The sequence below is a fragment of the Plectrocnemia conspersa genome, unplaced genomic scaffold (genome assembly GCF_051122295.1).
Source record: "Plectrocnemia conspersa isolate PC_06_02 unplaced genomic scaffold, ASM5112229v1 ptg000006l, whole genome shotgun sequence".
Taxonomy (NCBI): domain Eukaryota; kingdom Metazoa; phylum Arthropoda; class Insecta; order Trichoptera; family Polycentropodidae; genus Plectrocnemia; species Plectrocnemia conspersa.
The window spans coordinates 7,963,294-7,980,254 of NW_028277170.1; the positions used below are offsets into that span (position 1 = coordinate 7,963,294).

The window sequence follows — 16,961 nt, forward strand, 5'->3', positions numbered from 1 at the left end:
TGAGTGACATGTGATCTGTTCGATAAGACGATTTCTCAAATCACTCTCCTTTGTTTGATATTTTAGTCTGAAGTGTAAAAGGAGTGTGAATAAGTAAAAATAATCAACTGCAGAACAATAAAAGTAGCCGGGAAAGGTCATAAATATATTTTTAGCCGAGGAAAATATATTTAAATGAGCTAAAAAGTAATGTTTTCTTTTAGTAAAATACAAATAACTGATCCAGGAAAATATCTAAATATAATTTCATCGCATTTATACAAATAAAAAATAATATAATATAAATATTGTTCATTTTAATTATAATATTTTTTTATTTTTAGATATACGCTTCTCAAATGCAAATAATAATTCTATAGAATTAACTAGATTACATATTACGTTACAATCATCAATCAAAACAAGGGTGATACTATTTTCACGTACATATTTACACATACATATATTAATCATATTTTTTGGGTAATTGATATTTACCGTGACAAGATTGGAAAACGTATCAATATTGTTCTGTCATCAACTTTTATTGTGATTGTACAAATGTTAGGCACTTATTGATCCAATAGCTTAATGCAGATTAGTCGACAAACCAAATGTTTTTAGTTAATATAATCTATTGGTTAATTTTTAATTTTGCAAGAATATAAATATTTTTTTGCGCAACAAAGGTGTTCCAGCACAATCAAGCCATTTCATTGAATTATTATATATTTAAAAGAGTATTTTTTCCGCGGCTCTTGCGGTTTTCGTTCCTGTTCGGGATCTGTTATTAAATTTATATTCCTAATGAAGTGTGCAGGAGATAAGGTGCATACAAATTGCGATTTAAATTATACAAATCCATAAGATAGAAACGCCAAAAACATCGGAAATAAATATAGTGATAGATGTGATTTTAATAAGCTATTATTAATTACTATCAACATACACATTAGAAAATTTTAAAATTTCTAGATTCGTGTGATTTATAATACATACTTATATACAATCAATATATACAATAGACATTTAAAAAAAAAAAGATTCTTGTGGTTTATTATGTATGTTATATCTATGTATGCAATTATAATTTATGTATGTTATTTACTTCAAAGAATTTATTATACTTATATTATTAATATTGCTTGCGATATTTTTTGCTATAAATGTATTTGCTTTGCGGTCACTTTTCAAAAGTCGACTAATTTTAGTGTTTGTCAACAGGTTGGCAAATTTAAAATATACAACTATATACACAAATAAATTTAGAAAAAAAAAATGTACGAGTTTGTATGACAAGATATGCGGATAAGGTTGGAGCTTAACATTTAAGAAGATTTGCTCACAAAAGGCTGTTTTAGGGTATGTGTGATAATATCATATATGTAAAGAATATTTTATTAGAAAAAATCAAAAAAAGAGTAGCATTTAAGATAACGTATTTTGATCATTTTTATAATTAGATAAAGAAGAAAAAAATACAGTTTTTTAACTAAAAAAGTATGTCGTAATTGTCTAGTTTTAAAACAATTTATAAATAATAAAATCAAAATATTCCATTAAATAAAAATAATAACGCAATGACGAAAGAAATAATATTTCGGTCTATGCTTTGTAATTAGTATTAACTTTTAATAGTAATATTTAGTAGGAAAAATTGTCATGAAGTCATTCAAAAAGGCTTCAGAAAATATAAATTATACTGAGCATGACATACATTGAAGGGTTAAAAATTCTAAGACTGTTCTTTCATATTGTGCCCATCTGTCACAATAGTTTGGTTTGCCGACTTCTGTACTAGTCGATAGCACTAATAAATATTTTTACAGTTAAGATATTTATTTAAATTTTTTAGGGTTCGATAAACGAACAAATTTGTCAGATTTACAATTTTTTATAAAAATAATTGTACAAAATAAAACATTTTCTTTAGATGTATAGCTTAGCAGTGTATAGTTTTAGAATTCCGAACAATCTGTGTACAGTCATAAACTGTTTTATTGTCGACAAATAGGTTGAGTACACTCTCTATACGTGCATTATATTGTTTCTCAGTTCTACATACATTTCAGTCACATGAATGTTATATAATACTTTCTATTGTCAAACAACTTGTTTTGAAAGTCATATTTATCAATTTAGAGTCCATTTGCTCCATTAATGCCAGGGCTATAGAGTCGTTTGTAAATTTATTGAGATAACGCTTGTATAAAATTATTAGCATAAAAAAAATTGCCATGTCTACTTAACTATTTATCTGTTTTGATTTATGTACGACACATAAAAAATATTAAAGAAAAAAAGAAGAAATTATACGATTAAGAATGTTTATGTAACAAACCGTTATATTTAGTATTAGTAGTATAAAATTGATTTATGTTCTGCCAAACATCCATAAGGCTTCTTTATCTAATGCAAACGTTGTAAATATACAAAAATGGTAGTAATGATTGCCATTGTGCTGTTGTGTTTGTTTATTTATTTATTATTAGAAATCTGACAATTACGACTTGACAGGTTTCATAAATATGCCATGTTGGCCATTATACAAACAATAATTATAGTATTAAATATTAAAAATTTTTTTTTTTTGCATGCATGTCGTTGATAAAGCGCAAAAAGAGCAGAGGACTCAGATTGGATCCCTGTGGTACTCCAAATGAGCAAATTACTCATTTGAGTGATGATTACCATATCTCACATATTGACGACGGCGTAGTAATTAGAAAAAAAGCATGCAAGATCATTCGAGAAACTGAAATTATTTACCTTCCGAAGAAATAGCCATGACAAAGTTTGTTGAATGCTTTTTGAAAGTCGGTCAACCTGAATTTTAGAAACTTTTATCTTATTTTTATTTGTATTATCATCATAGGGGTCCTCCAATTCTGTTTTTATTTCTCTTTCACAGGCATTTTAATAAAAATTTAAATCGTTTTGTGTGATCTTACTAATATTTAAGAATTAACTTTGGATACTTTAGATTAAAATTTATTTGTATTAGGATATTTTATATTAAGAGAAAAATTATATATACAAACACATACATATCAGTTGCTATAAAATAATATATCTGTTTCAATATCATTTGACGTAAACACATATACGCGGTGAATAAATGATCTTAGTGGGAATTTTTTCTTGCTAAGCTTGACCTATGTATCTTTTAACAACGATAAGATCTCATTAATTTAGCTTAGTATCACTTCTACGTTAAGAAATATATTTATAAAAATAATTAAATCAAGTCTTTTAGTATACACGTATACTAAACACAATAATTTATTTAAATACTAAATTAACCCAACGTCGTGGTTCATTTCTGACCATTTTCGATATACAAACATATTTGTTGAAAATTAATATTATATGAATTTTCTTACAGTTTTAAATATAATACATTAATCATTTAATTAACTGAAATATATTATATCATATTCGTACTCGGCCGCCATTCGTGATAAAGTGTAGAAAATAAAAAAATAAAAAAACAGGTCTGGCGGGCCATATACCTGCCCTATAACTGTACGCATTCATTGCAAGTCGAGTCGATAATTATTTGTCAATTTAAAGAAACATTACAGAACGAATCTAATGATAAATTCAAAATCAGCGTTTCATTTTACTACAAAATATATGTATATCGTATGTATGGGGAGCCATGCTTTCGTATGTACGTAATAATTAATAAATAATAATGTTTTCATTGATTATTCTTTTTATTCGTTATTATGCTCTGGCATATAAATTACTAATTCTTCCGCATATATATCGGAATTTTTATTCTTTGTAAGTTACTCACAATTTACTTTATTTTCTCCAAGTATTTTTGTGCTCTTATGACGTGCTATCTTTTTTCAAGCGTTCATATGACTGTCTGCGGTTATGATGCAGCGCTTATTTGACGGCGCTCATTTGTGACAGTGCCATATGCCAGATATGCAGTAAATTTATGATTCTAAACATATTTAGTCAAATTTTTACATTTAATAATTAACTTTCCATATTTACTTCAAAAGGTCACATAAATGTCTATAATATATTCAATCGCTCATGTGTTTCTCAACTGTAAATATTTGAAAATATATCAAAATAGGCACACACATTATATTTACATTTCAGTGCATTTATTGACTTTCATGTATGATTAGATTGTAGTTTTATCGTTTTACTGTTGATACTTTTATTTTGCATTTTATCACTAGCGCGTTTTATAAACATCTCATTAATGTCTTATTTTATTCTTTACAGATTTAATTAGGAGAAAATAGTATCTTATCAAAAATGGTTACAGTAAGTGTTTTAATTTAATTATTCAACGTATATGTAAGTTTTTTATGTTGATTAAAACATGTATTCTTTAACAGGACAACAAATTGCCCCCTCCACAGGAGATGGAAACATTCTTGCCATCAGATGGGTCGAAGAAAAAAGGTGTTATCACCACAGGGTAAGCTCACTATATTTTATAGTAAATTTTCCATCTAATCAATATAGTTAATATCAGAAAACAGCTTTGACTCCAATGCATCTGGAAACATGTCTTATTGAATATATGTAATCGTGGGTTAAGAAACATTAACATTTTATTTCCTTATTTTTTAGTAAAATTATTGTTTTTTACAACTTAAAATTTATACAAGGTTTATAACAAGATTTGAACACTTACTAGTTGAAATTATTATTTTTACAGATATAGTATCAACAACGATGTGGAGTTTGGAGGATTTGATCCATTCGCTGAACGAAAAGTAGAACATCCTACCTCGTAAGTTGAATGTTTAATTAAAAACTATGTATCTTAAAGATACTTTCCAAAATTATGTTTGATAAATAAAATATAAACCAAAAACAAGAGTGTTAGTAAAAATAATAGCTCCGTTTCAAGAAAATTTAATAATGAAAATAAAGTTGTGATTTATGTGATTTAATATTTTTAGTATATTGCCAAATGGAAATTATATATTTTTATTCTATTTCCTGTTTTAAGTTGTGTCATGTTTTTTTTTGTTGTTAAAAATATAAAAATCGTATAAATTTCTTTAGTCAAGTTTCAAACCATTTTTCTACAGTAGAATCAGAAAAGGTATGTATATGTTACACCGAAACGGTGAAATGGGCAAAAAATTGCCTAATTCAGAAAAAGTGCAAGCCCGTTGCTTCATTCATGAATTAAAGATATCTGTTAAATGCATACATGGCTTGCACTTTTAATGGATTAGGTAAATTTTTGTTCATATTACGCAATAAGCGACTTCACTGATTCGGTGTAACATGCATACTGAATTTCTTTAATTAATACAAAATTTCGGGTTTTAGGTTAAAATGATGAATTTTTAAAATATATTTTTTTTATGTAAATATCCAACAAATGATTGCAAAATATTTTTTTTATATAATGATTGTAAATATAAAATGAAAAAACTTACTGCATAGAATATAAAAGTACCAATATAATAAAGTACACAATAACAACCAAATTAAGGATTTGAAATCATTGCTAATTTTATATGTATTTCGAATTATAAAATCTTTGTGGTAAAATATTGTTATCAAGTGTACTCTAGTAATAAAATGCACAACCTTACACATTAAATAGTATAATTAAAAATAATAGACAAGAACGCTTTGAAAATTGATGTATGTACATACATCTTTTTTTACTAAGAGTACCCATGAATATTTTGCTAACAAATTCTTTCAATTGTTCACAGTGATTGTGATACGGTGACCCATTTGTTAAAAGCATCACTTGGTACTGGAATATTGGCCATGCCAAGGGCTTTTAACAATGTAGGACTCGCAATGGGTGTCTTTTTTACAATTCTCGTAGCCCTTATATGTACACACTGCGCATATGTTTTAGTAAGTATTTTTATATAATCGTTTCATAAATTTCATATATCAGAAGCTACATATTATATATATGAAAACATATTTTTCAAGAATGATAAAAATAAGCTTACTGCTAAATTTAAATATATTAATAATATTTACAGGTCAAATGCGCACATCACTTATACAAAAAGATGCGAGTGACTCAAATGAACTTTGCCGATGTATCTGTAGCTGCATTCCAAAACGGCCCATCATGGGCAAGATCTTTGGCTTATCCATCAAAGTAAGTACACACTTAACTATGTAATTAACACAGAACAGAGAATCCAAAACGTCTAAGAAGGAAACATAGCCAACCTACATATATCCGTCATTCTCTCTCGAATTGGATTTAGCTTACCTTCCCTCCTCTCTCTCTCTTCCCATCTCTACAATATTATCGCAATATTTAATATGGTATTCGATCTACGGCAATCGGCAGCCGGTCAAAAGAGCGTGCGTCAAATGAGCGCCGTCACATGAGCGCTGCATTATAAGCGCTGCGTCATAAGAGCGTTTACCAAAGTGGCGCTGTAACAAAATATCGTGCGTCAAATGCGCAGAGAGTCATACGAGTGCTTTAAAAAAGAGCGCACGTCATAAGAGCGCAAAAATACTTGGAGATTATCAAGTAATGAATATTTTAGGAATTAGATATATAAAATATAAGTAAATTGTGAGAAATTTACAAAGAATTAAAACTCACGAGATATAGGCGGTAAAATTAGTATTTTATGTGCCAGAGCGTAATGACGATTAAAATGACGTGCTCTCTTTTGTCAAACGCTCATATGGCTGTCTGCGCATTTGGCGCTCGCTATTTTGTTACAGCGCTACTTTGGTAAACGCTCTTATGACACAGCGCTTATAAGGCAGCGCTCTTTTGACGCATGCCCATTTGTCCGCGCTCATTTGTGACGTTGCCATGGCAATCATATACATTCTCCGTTCTGTGATAATTTGTTACATATTTTTTTATTATTTTTCTTAACTTACATTAAATAATAGTAACCCATTGTCTACAATAAATTACTCAAGTAAAAATATAATTTATTATTATGATTTCAGAATATTGATCTTGTTCTGCCTATTTTTAACATACTTTGGTACATGCAGCGTTTACACTGTGATAATAGCGAAAAACTTTGAAAAGGTATTCACACATGGCCCTAGTCTCTTATACATAGGCGAGGCACGAATATTGCAGCAATATCTTCATTGTTTTAATTTTATTCTTTAATCAATATTTCTTATTTTTATTTTAGTTTAATATTCATGCCTCATCTTAACATACAATGTTCGTATCTTATAATATGTATAAATTTTGATGATTTTAGGTTATTGAGTATTATACTGGCTCGGACTTTGATGACAGAATCATCATAGCTGCTTTTTTGATACCGCTCATATTGCTGTCATGGATTCCAAATCTGAAGTATTTGGCGCCGGTCTCAATGATTGCCAATATTTTCATGGGACTCGGCTTGGGCATAACGATTTACTACCTCGGAAGGGACATGCCATACCCTGTAAATGTGCCGCTGGTGGCCGACTACTGGACATGGCCCGAGTTCTTCTCTATTACTATATTTGCTATGGAGGCAATCGGTGTCGTGATGCCATTGGAGAATCACATGAAGACACCTCAAAACTTTGTCGGAATATGCGGTGTGCTCAATAGGGGAATGTCCGGAGTTACACTTATTTACATCCTTTTGGGTGTTATGGGCTTTATGTGCTATGGAGACAAGGTTGAAGGATCAATCACATTGAACTTGCCTGTTAACGAAATGTAAGTATTATACATAAATCAAATTCGTCTGCTCGGTAGTCTTGTATACCTAGACTAAGCCCTCAGTATATTAATGAATTGATAAATATAATTTTTTTAGATATAACTAAGAGCATTCCTTTGATAGCTAGTTGTAAAATAGGTTTGTTAGTGCGTTTTTAAAGAATTCATTACATATTTAGCCATTCCGACATTGAATCATGCGCACTATATATCTTAACTTGAAGACTGACAAGAATGGTACAATTATCATTGTGATTTAGTCAATCTATCTTCTGAGAAGCTTCTCTCCTAAATAGAACTAGCTTATTTTATTCTTGCAGCACATATTACTGTTATGTATTTTTTGCTTTTATGATCCAATATTTATACATATGTAGTATTTTGTAGAATCTTTAACATATTCTATTAGTAACTATACTATAATTTTTACAATTTCACATTTTTGATTACATACTAGTGAATATTAATATATGAAATAGTTTCAGCTAGGGATTCCAATCCCGGGATCCCGGGATCCGGGATCCCGGGATCCCGAACGATTTTCAATACCTGATGAGTCCCGGGATTATAAAACATAATCCCGAAATTTTCGGGATTGATTGATTTATCAAGCACAATCGAATTATTATTAACATAATCGTTATATTTCGTGTATATACTTGCGCGAGTTGCAAGTGTCTTCTGTGAAACACCGGATGCTCGCGGATAATAAATTATTTACTGCGTTACGCATTGATGATAACATGGAATATAAAAAAATATTGTATTTAAAAGAATTCGAGGGCGAAAAATATAAAATAGCAAAACTAGAGCTCATTTAAGGTGATAAATAATATTTTAATGAATGTCAAACACATAAAATTTTAAAATTAATCCCAGCTTCCTGGATCGTAATGGATTTGTCATCAATAAAAATGTTATTTATTACCTTTCATAAGCCCTCATTTTACAACAATAACAAACTGAAATTAAAAAAATGACAAATCAACAAAAAATTGCTTCTGTTAGATAGTATATAACCGAGAATATTTTTTATTTAAAGTTAGTTATCAGATCGCATTTAAACGAGAACCATACCCTCGTACATTATATTGCAATAAAATATTTTCGCCCTTCAATAATGGATAAACAACAGAAATATAATATTCATAAAAAAGATGGTGATATTAATTCGATATGGAAATACTTTTTAAAATCAACAGAAAGAGCTACAGCTAAATGTAAAGAGTGCAGTGTGGTTTTAAAAACTGGCGGAGGATCTACCAAAGGACTGCATACACATCTGCTTTCAATACACAAAATGAAAATTCATGAGCCATCTTCTGTCAATTCTACCGAGAAAACCACCAAATCGCCTGATCGACCGTTGAAAAGAAAATTAATATCCGACTATTTTTTAACCAAAGAAGATCAATCACTCGACGCAGTGCTTGCACGGATGACATCTCGAGATGGTTTACCATTCAATGTATTTACTACATCGATTGATTTGAGAGCAGCTCTGATAGCCAAAGGATACCAATCTCTTCCTTCTTCTGTAACTTCGATAAGGAATCGTGTAGTCGAGTACAGTAAGAAAATTCGAAATCAGATTATTGATGAAATTGCTGAATGTAAAAAAAATGGAAAACGTTTTAGTTTGACGTTTGACGAGTGGACATCGGTCGCCAATAAACGTTACATGAACATTAATGTGCACAGTGAAAATGGAAAATTTTGGAATATTGGCTTATCTCGGGTGCATGGATCAATGCCAGCCGATGCCTGTGTTCAATTATTGAAAAAATGTCTGGAAAATCATAAAATATCATTGAATAACGATATAGTTTCTATAGTAACAGACGGGGCAAGAGTTATGGTTCGCGTTGGGAAACTTATAATGCCTGAACATCAATTATGCATCGTTCATGGAATTCACCTCGCTATTTCTGAAGTCTTTTACAAGAAAGTCCAACTGAATCTTTGGAATCATGCTATGAAAAAAATGATCAATATCAATTTACTGATGGATACGAAGATGAAGAAGGATTTACAATGGTTTATTCTGAATCTGAAAATATAGTTTTATCTGAAAATCACCTCATCAACGATATAGTAAATAGAGTCAGAAAATTCGTAGCAATATTTAAAAGATCACCAACTAAAAATGATTCTATTCTACAAAAATATATAAAGAACGAGAATGGAAAAGAACTTTCACTTATATTAGACTGTAAAACCAGATGGAACAGTCTTTGTAATATGCTGGAACGGTTTTTATTTTTAAAATCATGTATACAAAAAACTCTAATAGACGTAAAGAATTTTTCGGTGACATTTAATGAAAATGACTGGATGAAAATTGAAGAAATAATACAAGTATTAAAACCTCTAAAATTAGCAGTCGAAGCACTCTGCCGACGTGATACCAACTTGTGCTCAGCCGACGCAATTTTAAAATTTAGTTTCAGACAATTGACCGAGCTTAAGTCTGCATTAAGCAAAGATTTATTAATTTCTCTACAAAAACATGTAGAAAAACGAAGCCGAACAGATTTAACTGATACGCTAAAATATTTATTTAACCCTTCATCACTTAATGACAACAAAACAACACGTAAAACTATAAAAGGAACTATTCAAAAACTTACTGAAAGATTAAGTGAAGAAAAAGATCAAGATATAATTGAAATATCAGAGCCACTTATACCGTCATCAATAGAATTTACTTCAACGCAGTCATCCCACATAAAACCCCTTTTAATTGAACAAGAAACAATGAAACAACAGTTACAGGATGAAATTGCAAAAAGCTTAATGTCATGTGAACCAAAAGTTCGAAATTGCACTAGCCTCTTATCCGTTATAAACCAAGAAATGATTTTATTTGAAAATGGAGGCTCACGCGGTCATCACCTCGAACTAGCATATAAATATTTAATGACAATACCCCCAACAAGTGTAGAGGCTGAACGTGCTTTTTCAGCAGCAGGCTGCTTAGGAACCAAAATCAGATCCAGGCTAAATGATGAAACGCTTGATGCTTTGATGTTACTTCGTGCATTTTACTCAAAATAATGTTTTACATTAATTGTGTCGATGAATGCACATATGTACATACATTGTCAAATGTTCATTTTTTATGTTCTCAAATAAATATATAAAACTGTTTCACATTTTTATTTTTATTATATTATTTTAAACCCAAGTCTAAAATTATACGTACTTTATACATTGTACGTTATAAAAAACAGATGTAAAAATATATTGTATTATTCATTTAAAATTATTTTCACCGATAAAATAACATAGCTAATATTAAAAAAATATGAAAATTATCCCGGGACTGGTCCCGGGATCCCGGGATCGACTAATTGCAATACCGAAATCCCGGGATCAAAATTTTGGCCCGGGATTGGAATCCCTAGTTTCAGCGATAATACGCAATTATATTTAACACATTTTTTTGACTTAGAAATTACTACTCTCACATTTTTATGTAGTGGTTCAAATTACATTTATTGTTTAGGTACTTCCAGAAATCACAATTGTATAATATAAAGTAGAACGTGTTTTTTCAAGAAAAAGATTATATGTAAAAATTGTAATATAATGTCATTTAATCTTTCAGACCAGCGCAAATTGTAATGATTCTTATTGGAATTGCCGTCTATTGTACGTTCGGTCTGCAGTTCTACGTGTGCTTGGAAATTTGCTGGGATGCCATAAAAGACAAGTTGGAAAAGAGGCAAACTTTGTGGAACTACTTTTTGAGGTCTGTCTTGGTAATTCTCTCTGTGGTCTTGGCTATTGCGGTACCGACAATATCACCATTTATTGGACTGATTGGTGCGTTCTGCTTCTCCATCTTGGGACTCCTCGTGCCTGTGGTCATTGAAATCATCACTTTCTGGGACGTTGGATTTGGAAAGTTCAACTGGATCATATGGAAGAACATACTCATCTTCATTTTTGGCATCTTTGCTCTAGTGTTTGGTACTAAAGACGCTTTGAGGGAGATTGCAAAGATCTATTCTTAGATATATACACATGGTAATACGAAACATTGCTCAGCAGCATTTTTGTTCCTAGGAAATTTGGTGTTTTATATGTATTATTAAATAAAGTAAAAACTGGTCAAAACCAAAACACTAGCAAAGAATTCTATGCTTTAATCAAAAGTAACATTGTTTGAGAACTGCGAACATGGAATAGTTTTGTATGAATACTGTTTATAAAAATACAAACACAAATGATTTATTAGAAGTTTTTTTCGTCAGTTTTCAATTTATTTATAATAATGCAAACGATTGATGAACTATTGCGTCTACCGTATATAATAATAAGAATACAAATGATTCATTAGAAATTTTTCTCGCCAGTTTTCAATTTATTTATAATAATGCAAACGATTGATGAACTATTGCGTCTGTTTCGAGTGCTTGGGCGCTTGTAATATATCAGTTTACTTTTTACCATTTTTGAAACAGAGCTTTGAGCGTGTAAAGTTTTCAATTTTAAACTGTATTTCCAGATCAAAAAAAATAGTAATACCCATTAGTAGACTTATTACTTAAGAGCCTTTTTCTTTACTTGTAGTATTTTTACAGTGCCCAATAGAATAATAGTAAAATTGGTTGTAAAGCAATATAAATCATACGTAGTAAAATTTTATAATCTTTGAAGTTTTATAATCATGAATTTTAATATGCTAATGCACTATTAAATATTATTGTATAGCTTGTTTAAAATATTACTATGTAAATAATATATTGTCTTTAAATGTACTTATATGTTCTAAATTTAAAAATGCTGTTTTATAATTGATTTTTTAAATATGAAACGTTTTATAAACATATTTTTAGCCTTTTAGAACGTCTTAAAAATAAAACAATTTATACTACCAATTCATCACTAATAAGATTAAAGCAACGATACAGTGTCTAAAAGTGCCTAGGGCGTAAAATATTGTCTTGTATGTAGTTGTATTAATAATAAATATTTCCTATTAAATTTTTCGAATAATAATATTAAAAAAATATATAGAAATACATTGTGCCTAAAATATTATGATCATTTTTTTTATAAATGCATTTTATATTATAATATGGCGCTGGTCGCTACAAAGACTAATGATAGCCTAATTATATATTGATTAAAAAAATGAAGTTGTCTTAGATAAACTTATTTATTATAAATCATACAATGCATAGCCTGAAACTTGTATTGCTTATAATTAGTAGAAAAATAAACAAACACTTATTTCTGTTTAGATTGGGACTATACATCCCAAAATTATATTTCAATCTTTGTAATTATTGTAATGCCTTATATTCAAACTAAATTAAACTACTTAATTATTGCCTTTGTTCATGTATTTCATATACACCTAATCATAGTTATCTTAATAATATACATATTTTGAATAATTTAAGATTTATGTTTTCCTTTTTACTGTTTTGTTTTATTAATCGATTTCTGCAGTACATAGTTAAATAAATCTTTAAATAAACAATTAATGATGTTTTGATTATATCTATGTATTTGGCGTTGTTATTCTCTGCTACGCCTTAGACCGGAAACATCATATATCTTCAATTTCCAGAACTATTTGTGGTAATATAAATCATTTTTATGTTCATATTATAAATACTGCAGGGGTCGATTCAAAATACACATACGTGTTACACGCTTATGTATTTTTTATTCACCATTATATTCGGTGAAAATAATTAGTTCTTAATTATTTACAATTATCGGTTTCTGAGAATCTGTTATTACTATATTAATTTAGCTGGGTTATATGAGAAATTAAGCCAGCGTATGAACCGATTTGTAGCGTTAATTATCATTGATTTAATTTATATGGCACATTCATATACTTTTGTGTTTTTTTTTATGCGGACTATGAATAAAAAATATAAATATGTATTTTAATAGAAAAATTGTTGAATAACATGTAACAAAAATTACGTTCGTCCAGTTAAAATTATCACATTTCGCACAAAGGAGCTTACAAGTTACACATTATAGTGTAATTATGTATTATATTTAATTTTATATTATATGTGAGTATGTATTAAACTTTTTTTCAATAAAATAATAATTGTCGAAAGTAATAACATTGACTGAAAATAATTGAACTGAGCTATGTTAACGACAAATTGTAATTTGTAATTTTAGATATAATACCACTTACATGGAAGCATTTGAATAATGATAATACAAAAAACTTTTTATCTGATTATACAAAATGTTCAATTTTTTTAACATATGGTAAAGTAAATCATATATGTATATACTCCTAAAGTATATACGCATTTTGCTTAAAATCCGTATTTTTGTTTGTTCCATTCTACTATAGTTCTGATTTTAAAATTTGCTTCATTCAACTTGGGTACATTCCTTGTTAAAGGTTCTTATGCTGTTTTATTTTATGATACGCTAAAATTGATGTATCCAATTATGTGTTATTTTATCGTATGTAATCTTATTGAAAAATTCAAAATAAATAAAATAATTATGAAAAAAATTAACTTTCAATTTTTGATCATATGGATTTATACACAAATATAATTTAAGTAATTTATGAAAAATTATAAGTACATAATACACGAAAGACATATATATATATATATATATATATATATATATATATATATATATATATATATATATATATATTAATTTTTTTTTTACTAATCTCAAAGTAAAATTTAGTGTTTAGTTTTGCACACATCAGTGAAGAATAATGAGCAGTTTTTGGGCGTACAAGTGTATGCTATAATTTAAAAATACAGAGAGAGCAGAGATAGCTTCATCTTATATTTTTATTATGAATATATATCGTTGCAGGTTGATTAATAATATAACATATACATTGCTTCAGTTGAATCTGATTGTTGAAAAATATGTTTCAAAGAAAAAAAAAATTCACACTGAATTGTTAAAAATAATCAAATTAATTTTAATTACTAATGACTTTTTAATATTAATTTCATTCTTTGGAATGGGCAAAATTAAATTAAACTAAAAATTCATACGGATTCTATTTTTTATTTCCCAGTCACATCCCATCTGAAAAGCTCTAAAAATAATAATAAAATAACACTTTACAGCCGCAGTTGTATATACTTATGTATATATGTGGTAAATACACTCGGTGTGTATGTAGGCAAGTAAAGAAGTTATATGGATCGAATCGAAGGAAGTACGTACAATAAAACGGCGATGCGTGTTCCCTCACAAGACAAACTTTCGTTGGCCAATTGGTTTTTCTATCGCAAACTTTACACAAAATCGGTTTATGGCCCTTAAAACTTTCACAGCATAAACATTTCGTTTATAAAACCGAAATTACTGCGCGATTAATGCGCCCCCGCATAGATAAACACGTTCGTGTATTATTTATTCAATATATAAATTATAATGATATGCTACTCAAGTGATTCATAAAGTATAAGATTGTGAGTAGTATCAAAACGAGAGAACATTTAAACTGAAGCTGAAGGGGTGTTACTTAACAGCCAGAAAAAAATGATTTTATTTAATAGGTACAATTTACCAAGTATCGGAATAGTATTGTGTTCTCTGTGATTTGGGCTGTAATTTTGGGATGATGTGTTTTTGTGATGCTCTCTGGTCGATCAGCTAATGCCTCTCGTGTCGATTTGCTTCTTCTGCTCTGCGGCAGAACCACAGATGAATGTCTGATGAATCTCTACCTCGATGGTTCTCAAGAGTCAAGTGTCTCTTATATTGATTAAGATAGTTATAGCAAATTGCAGATGAGAATGTTCACGAAATTGAACACGTACCTATATGTTTTCACGCCTTAACCACTTCATACCTGAGCTATTTTTCAAACAGTTGTTCAAAAAACCGATATTATTTTCTTCTCAGGTAAATAATAAATATTCAACAAAAAAAATAAAAGTATTTTTGTAGTACATGAACTCGAAAAAACACGTTTTTTCAAATATAATAATAATAAAATTGAATAATATAAGTAATGAGTTAAAAGTTCGAAGAGCAATAGTATTAAGCTCAGTGTCGAATGTATTGTTTCTGATGCGGTCTTCTCATATAAAGGGTTGTGCTATTCGGTGTCCGTGCAAAATGTTCTATTGTCGACGCTATTATTTTGTGAAACTGAGATTTCTCTTTCATTGTGTAATGAGAGAGATCTTAACTTTCGTAATTGGATTGATAATTTTGTAGTGTGGGAGATTTCTATTTTCGTTGTTCAAGCGATCGTTATGGTAATCCAGCAATTATATGAATATAAAATAAAATATGCTGCAGTACTAAATACTGATGGTATCATCTTTGAATATTTTTTTATTTATTTATATCATAACGTTACACACCTTTAGACATTTTAAAAATTAGTTAATAAAAAAAACATGGTATTACAAATTGTACATTGATTTAGTTTTAGAATTTATAATACGAAAGTCATAATTAATACTATTAAACGATATTTTAGTTACAAAAGTATGAACATTTTTTTATTATTTAAAATGATTTAGTTTTAAAGTTTAAAAGTCTATCGTTATTTGACAATCGAAATATCGTTTTTTAACGTTCATCGTGGTTGAAAAATAAATAAATTATTTCAATGATTTATTATTTAGTATACTTTCAAAACGTAAAATTAATCATATCAGGTTTTTGAATCATACAGATATATCGTAAAAATTAATTTTGTATATTTTTTGCGATTTGTTTCTAATACTAAATACGATTTTTATCTTTTCATCGAGATTCACCGGAATTCGTTAGTAAAGTTCATTTTATAGCGACCAAGTTTTAACTAATATCAAATTTGTTTTTATATGCAAAGCCCAATAAAGTTTCATACCCGCAGCAATCAGCTTATAAGAACTGGAGGGTTTTCCACTCTCGGTCTATTCGGTTATTTAGACAGTCTTGTTTGAGTCATCAGTGCTTGAGGGTTGATAAGATAGACCTTCAGGTATATAAGGGGACAGAATCGGAAATCGCGCAGGTTTTGCTTACCGCCCAATTTTCTTCAAAGTATTGTAATTGACCCAATTCTCTCGGAAATGCGAGCCGGGTGAAATTGTCTTGTGAAAAAAGCTATCCTGGCGTTCCGGTATTGGATAGAGAAAGCGAAAAAAACTCATTATGCACGCCGCCGAGGCTGTTGATAGGCGAGAGTGGAAATAAAATATATAGTAAATAAATAAAACGGCTCGGTAACTGACTGCACAGATTAGGCAGCACTCTATCTCAAGCGTAAATTTAAAGGACCAATATAAAAGTTCACAGAACATTCCTGTCATATACATAATAATGCAATAGTTGA

The 16,961-nt window shown here is 29.2% G+C and overlaps 1 protein-coding gene across 4 annotated transcripts in view; it reads left to right on the top strand.

Moving 5' to 3' along the window:
- Positions 1-14,162, top strand: part of path (solute carrier family 36 member pathetic) — a 35,291-nt gene extending 21,129 nt beyond the window's left edge. For 2 of the 4 annotated variants that reach the window (XM_088187732.1, XM_088187733.1), the window contains exons 2-10: positions 1,204-1,341; positions 4,231-4,272; positions 4,347-4,429; positions 4,673-4,747; positions 5,694-5,844; positions 5,979-6,100; positions 6,925-7,009; positions 7,194-7,648; positions 11,262-14,162. In XM_088187732.1, coding sequence (XP_088043858.1) covers positions 4,264-4,272; positions 4,347-4,429; positions 4,673-4,747; positions 5,694-5,844; positions 5,979-6,100; positions 6,925-7,009; positions 7,194-7,648; positions 11,262-11,670 — 1,389 coding nt within the window. In that variant the 5' untranslated portion in view covers positions 1,204-1,341; positions 4,231-4,263 and the 3' untranslated portion in view covers positions 11,671-14,162. The remainder of the gene's footprint in view (positions 1-1,203; positions 1,342-4,230; positions 4,273-4,346; positions 4,430-4,672; positions 4,748-5,693; positions 5,845-5,978; positions 6,101-6,924; positions 7,010-7,193; positions 7,649-11,261) is intronic. The other 2 variants (XM_088187734.1, XM_088187735.1) reach the window with 1 other exon arrangement.
- The last annotated feature ends 2,799 nt before the right edge of the window (positions 14,163-16,961 follow it).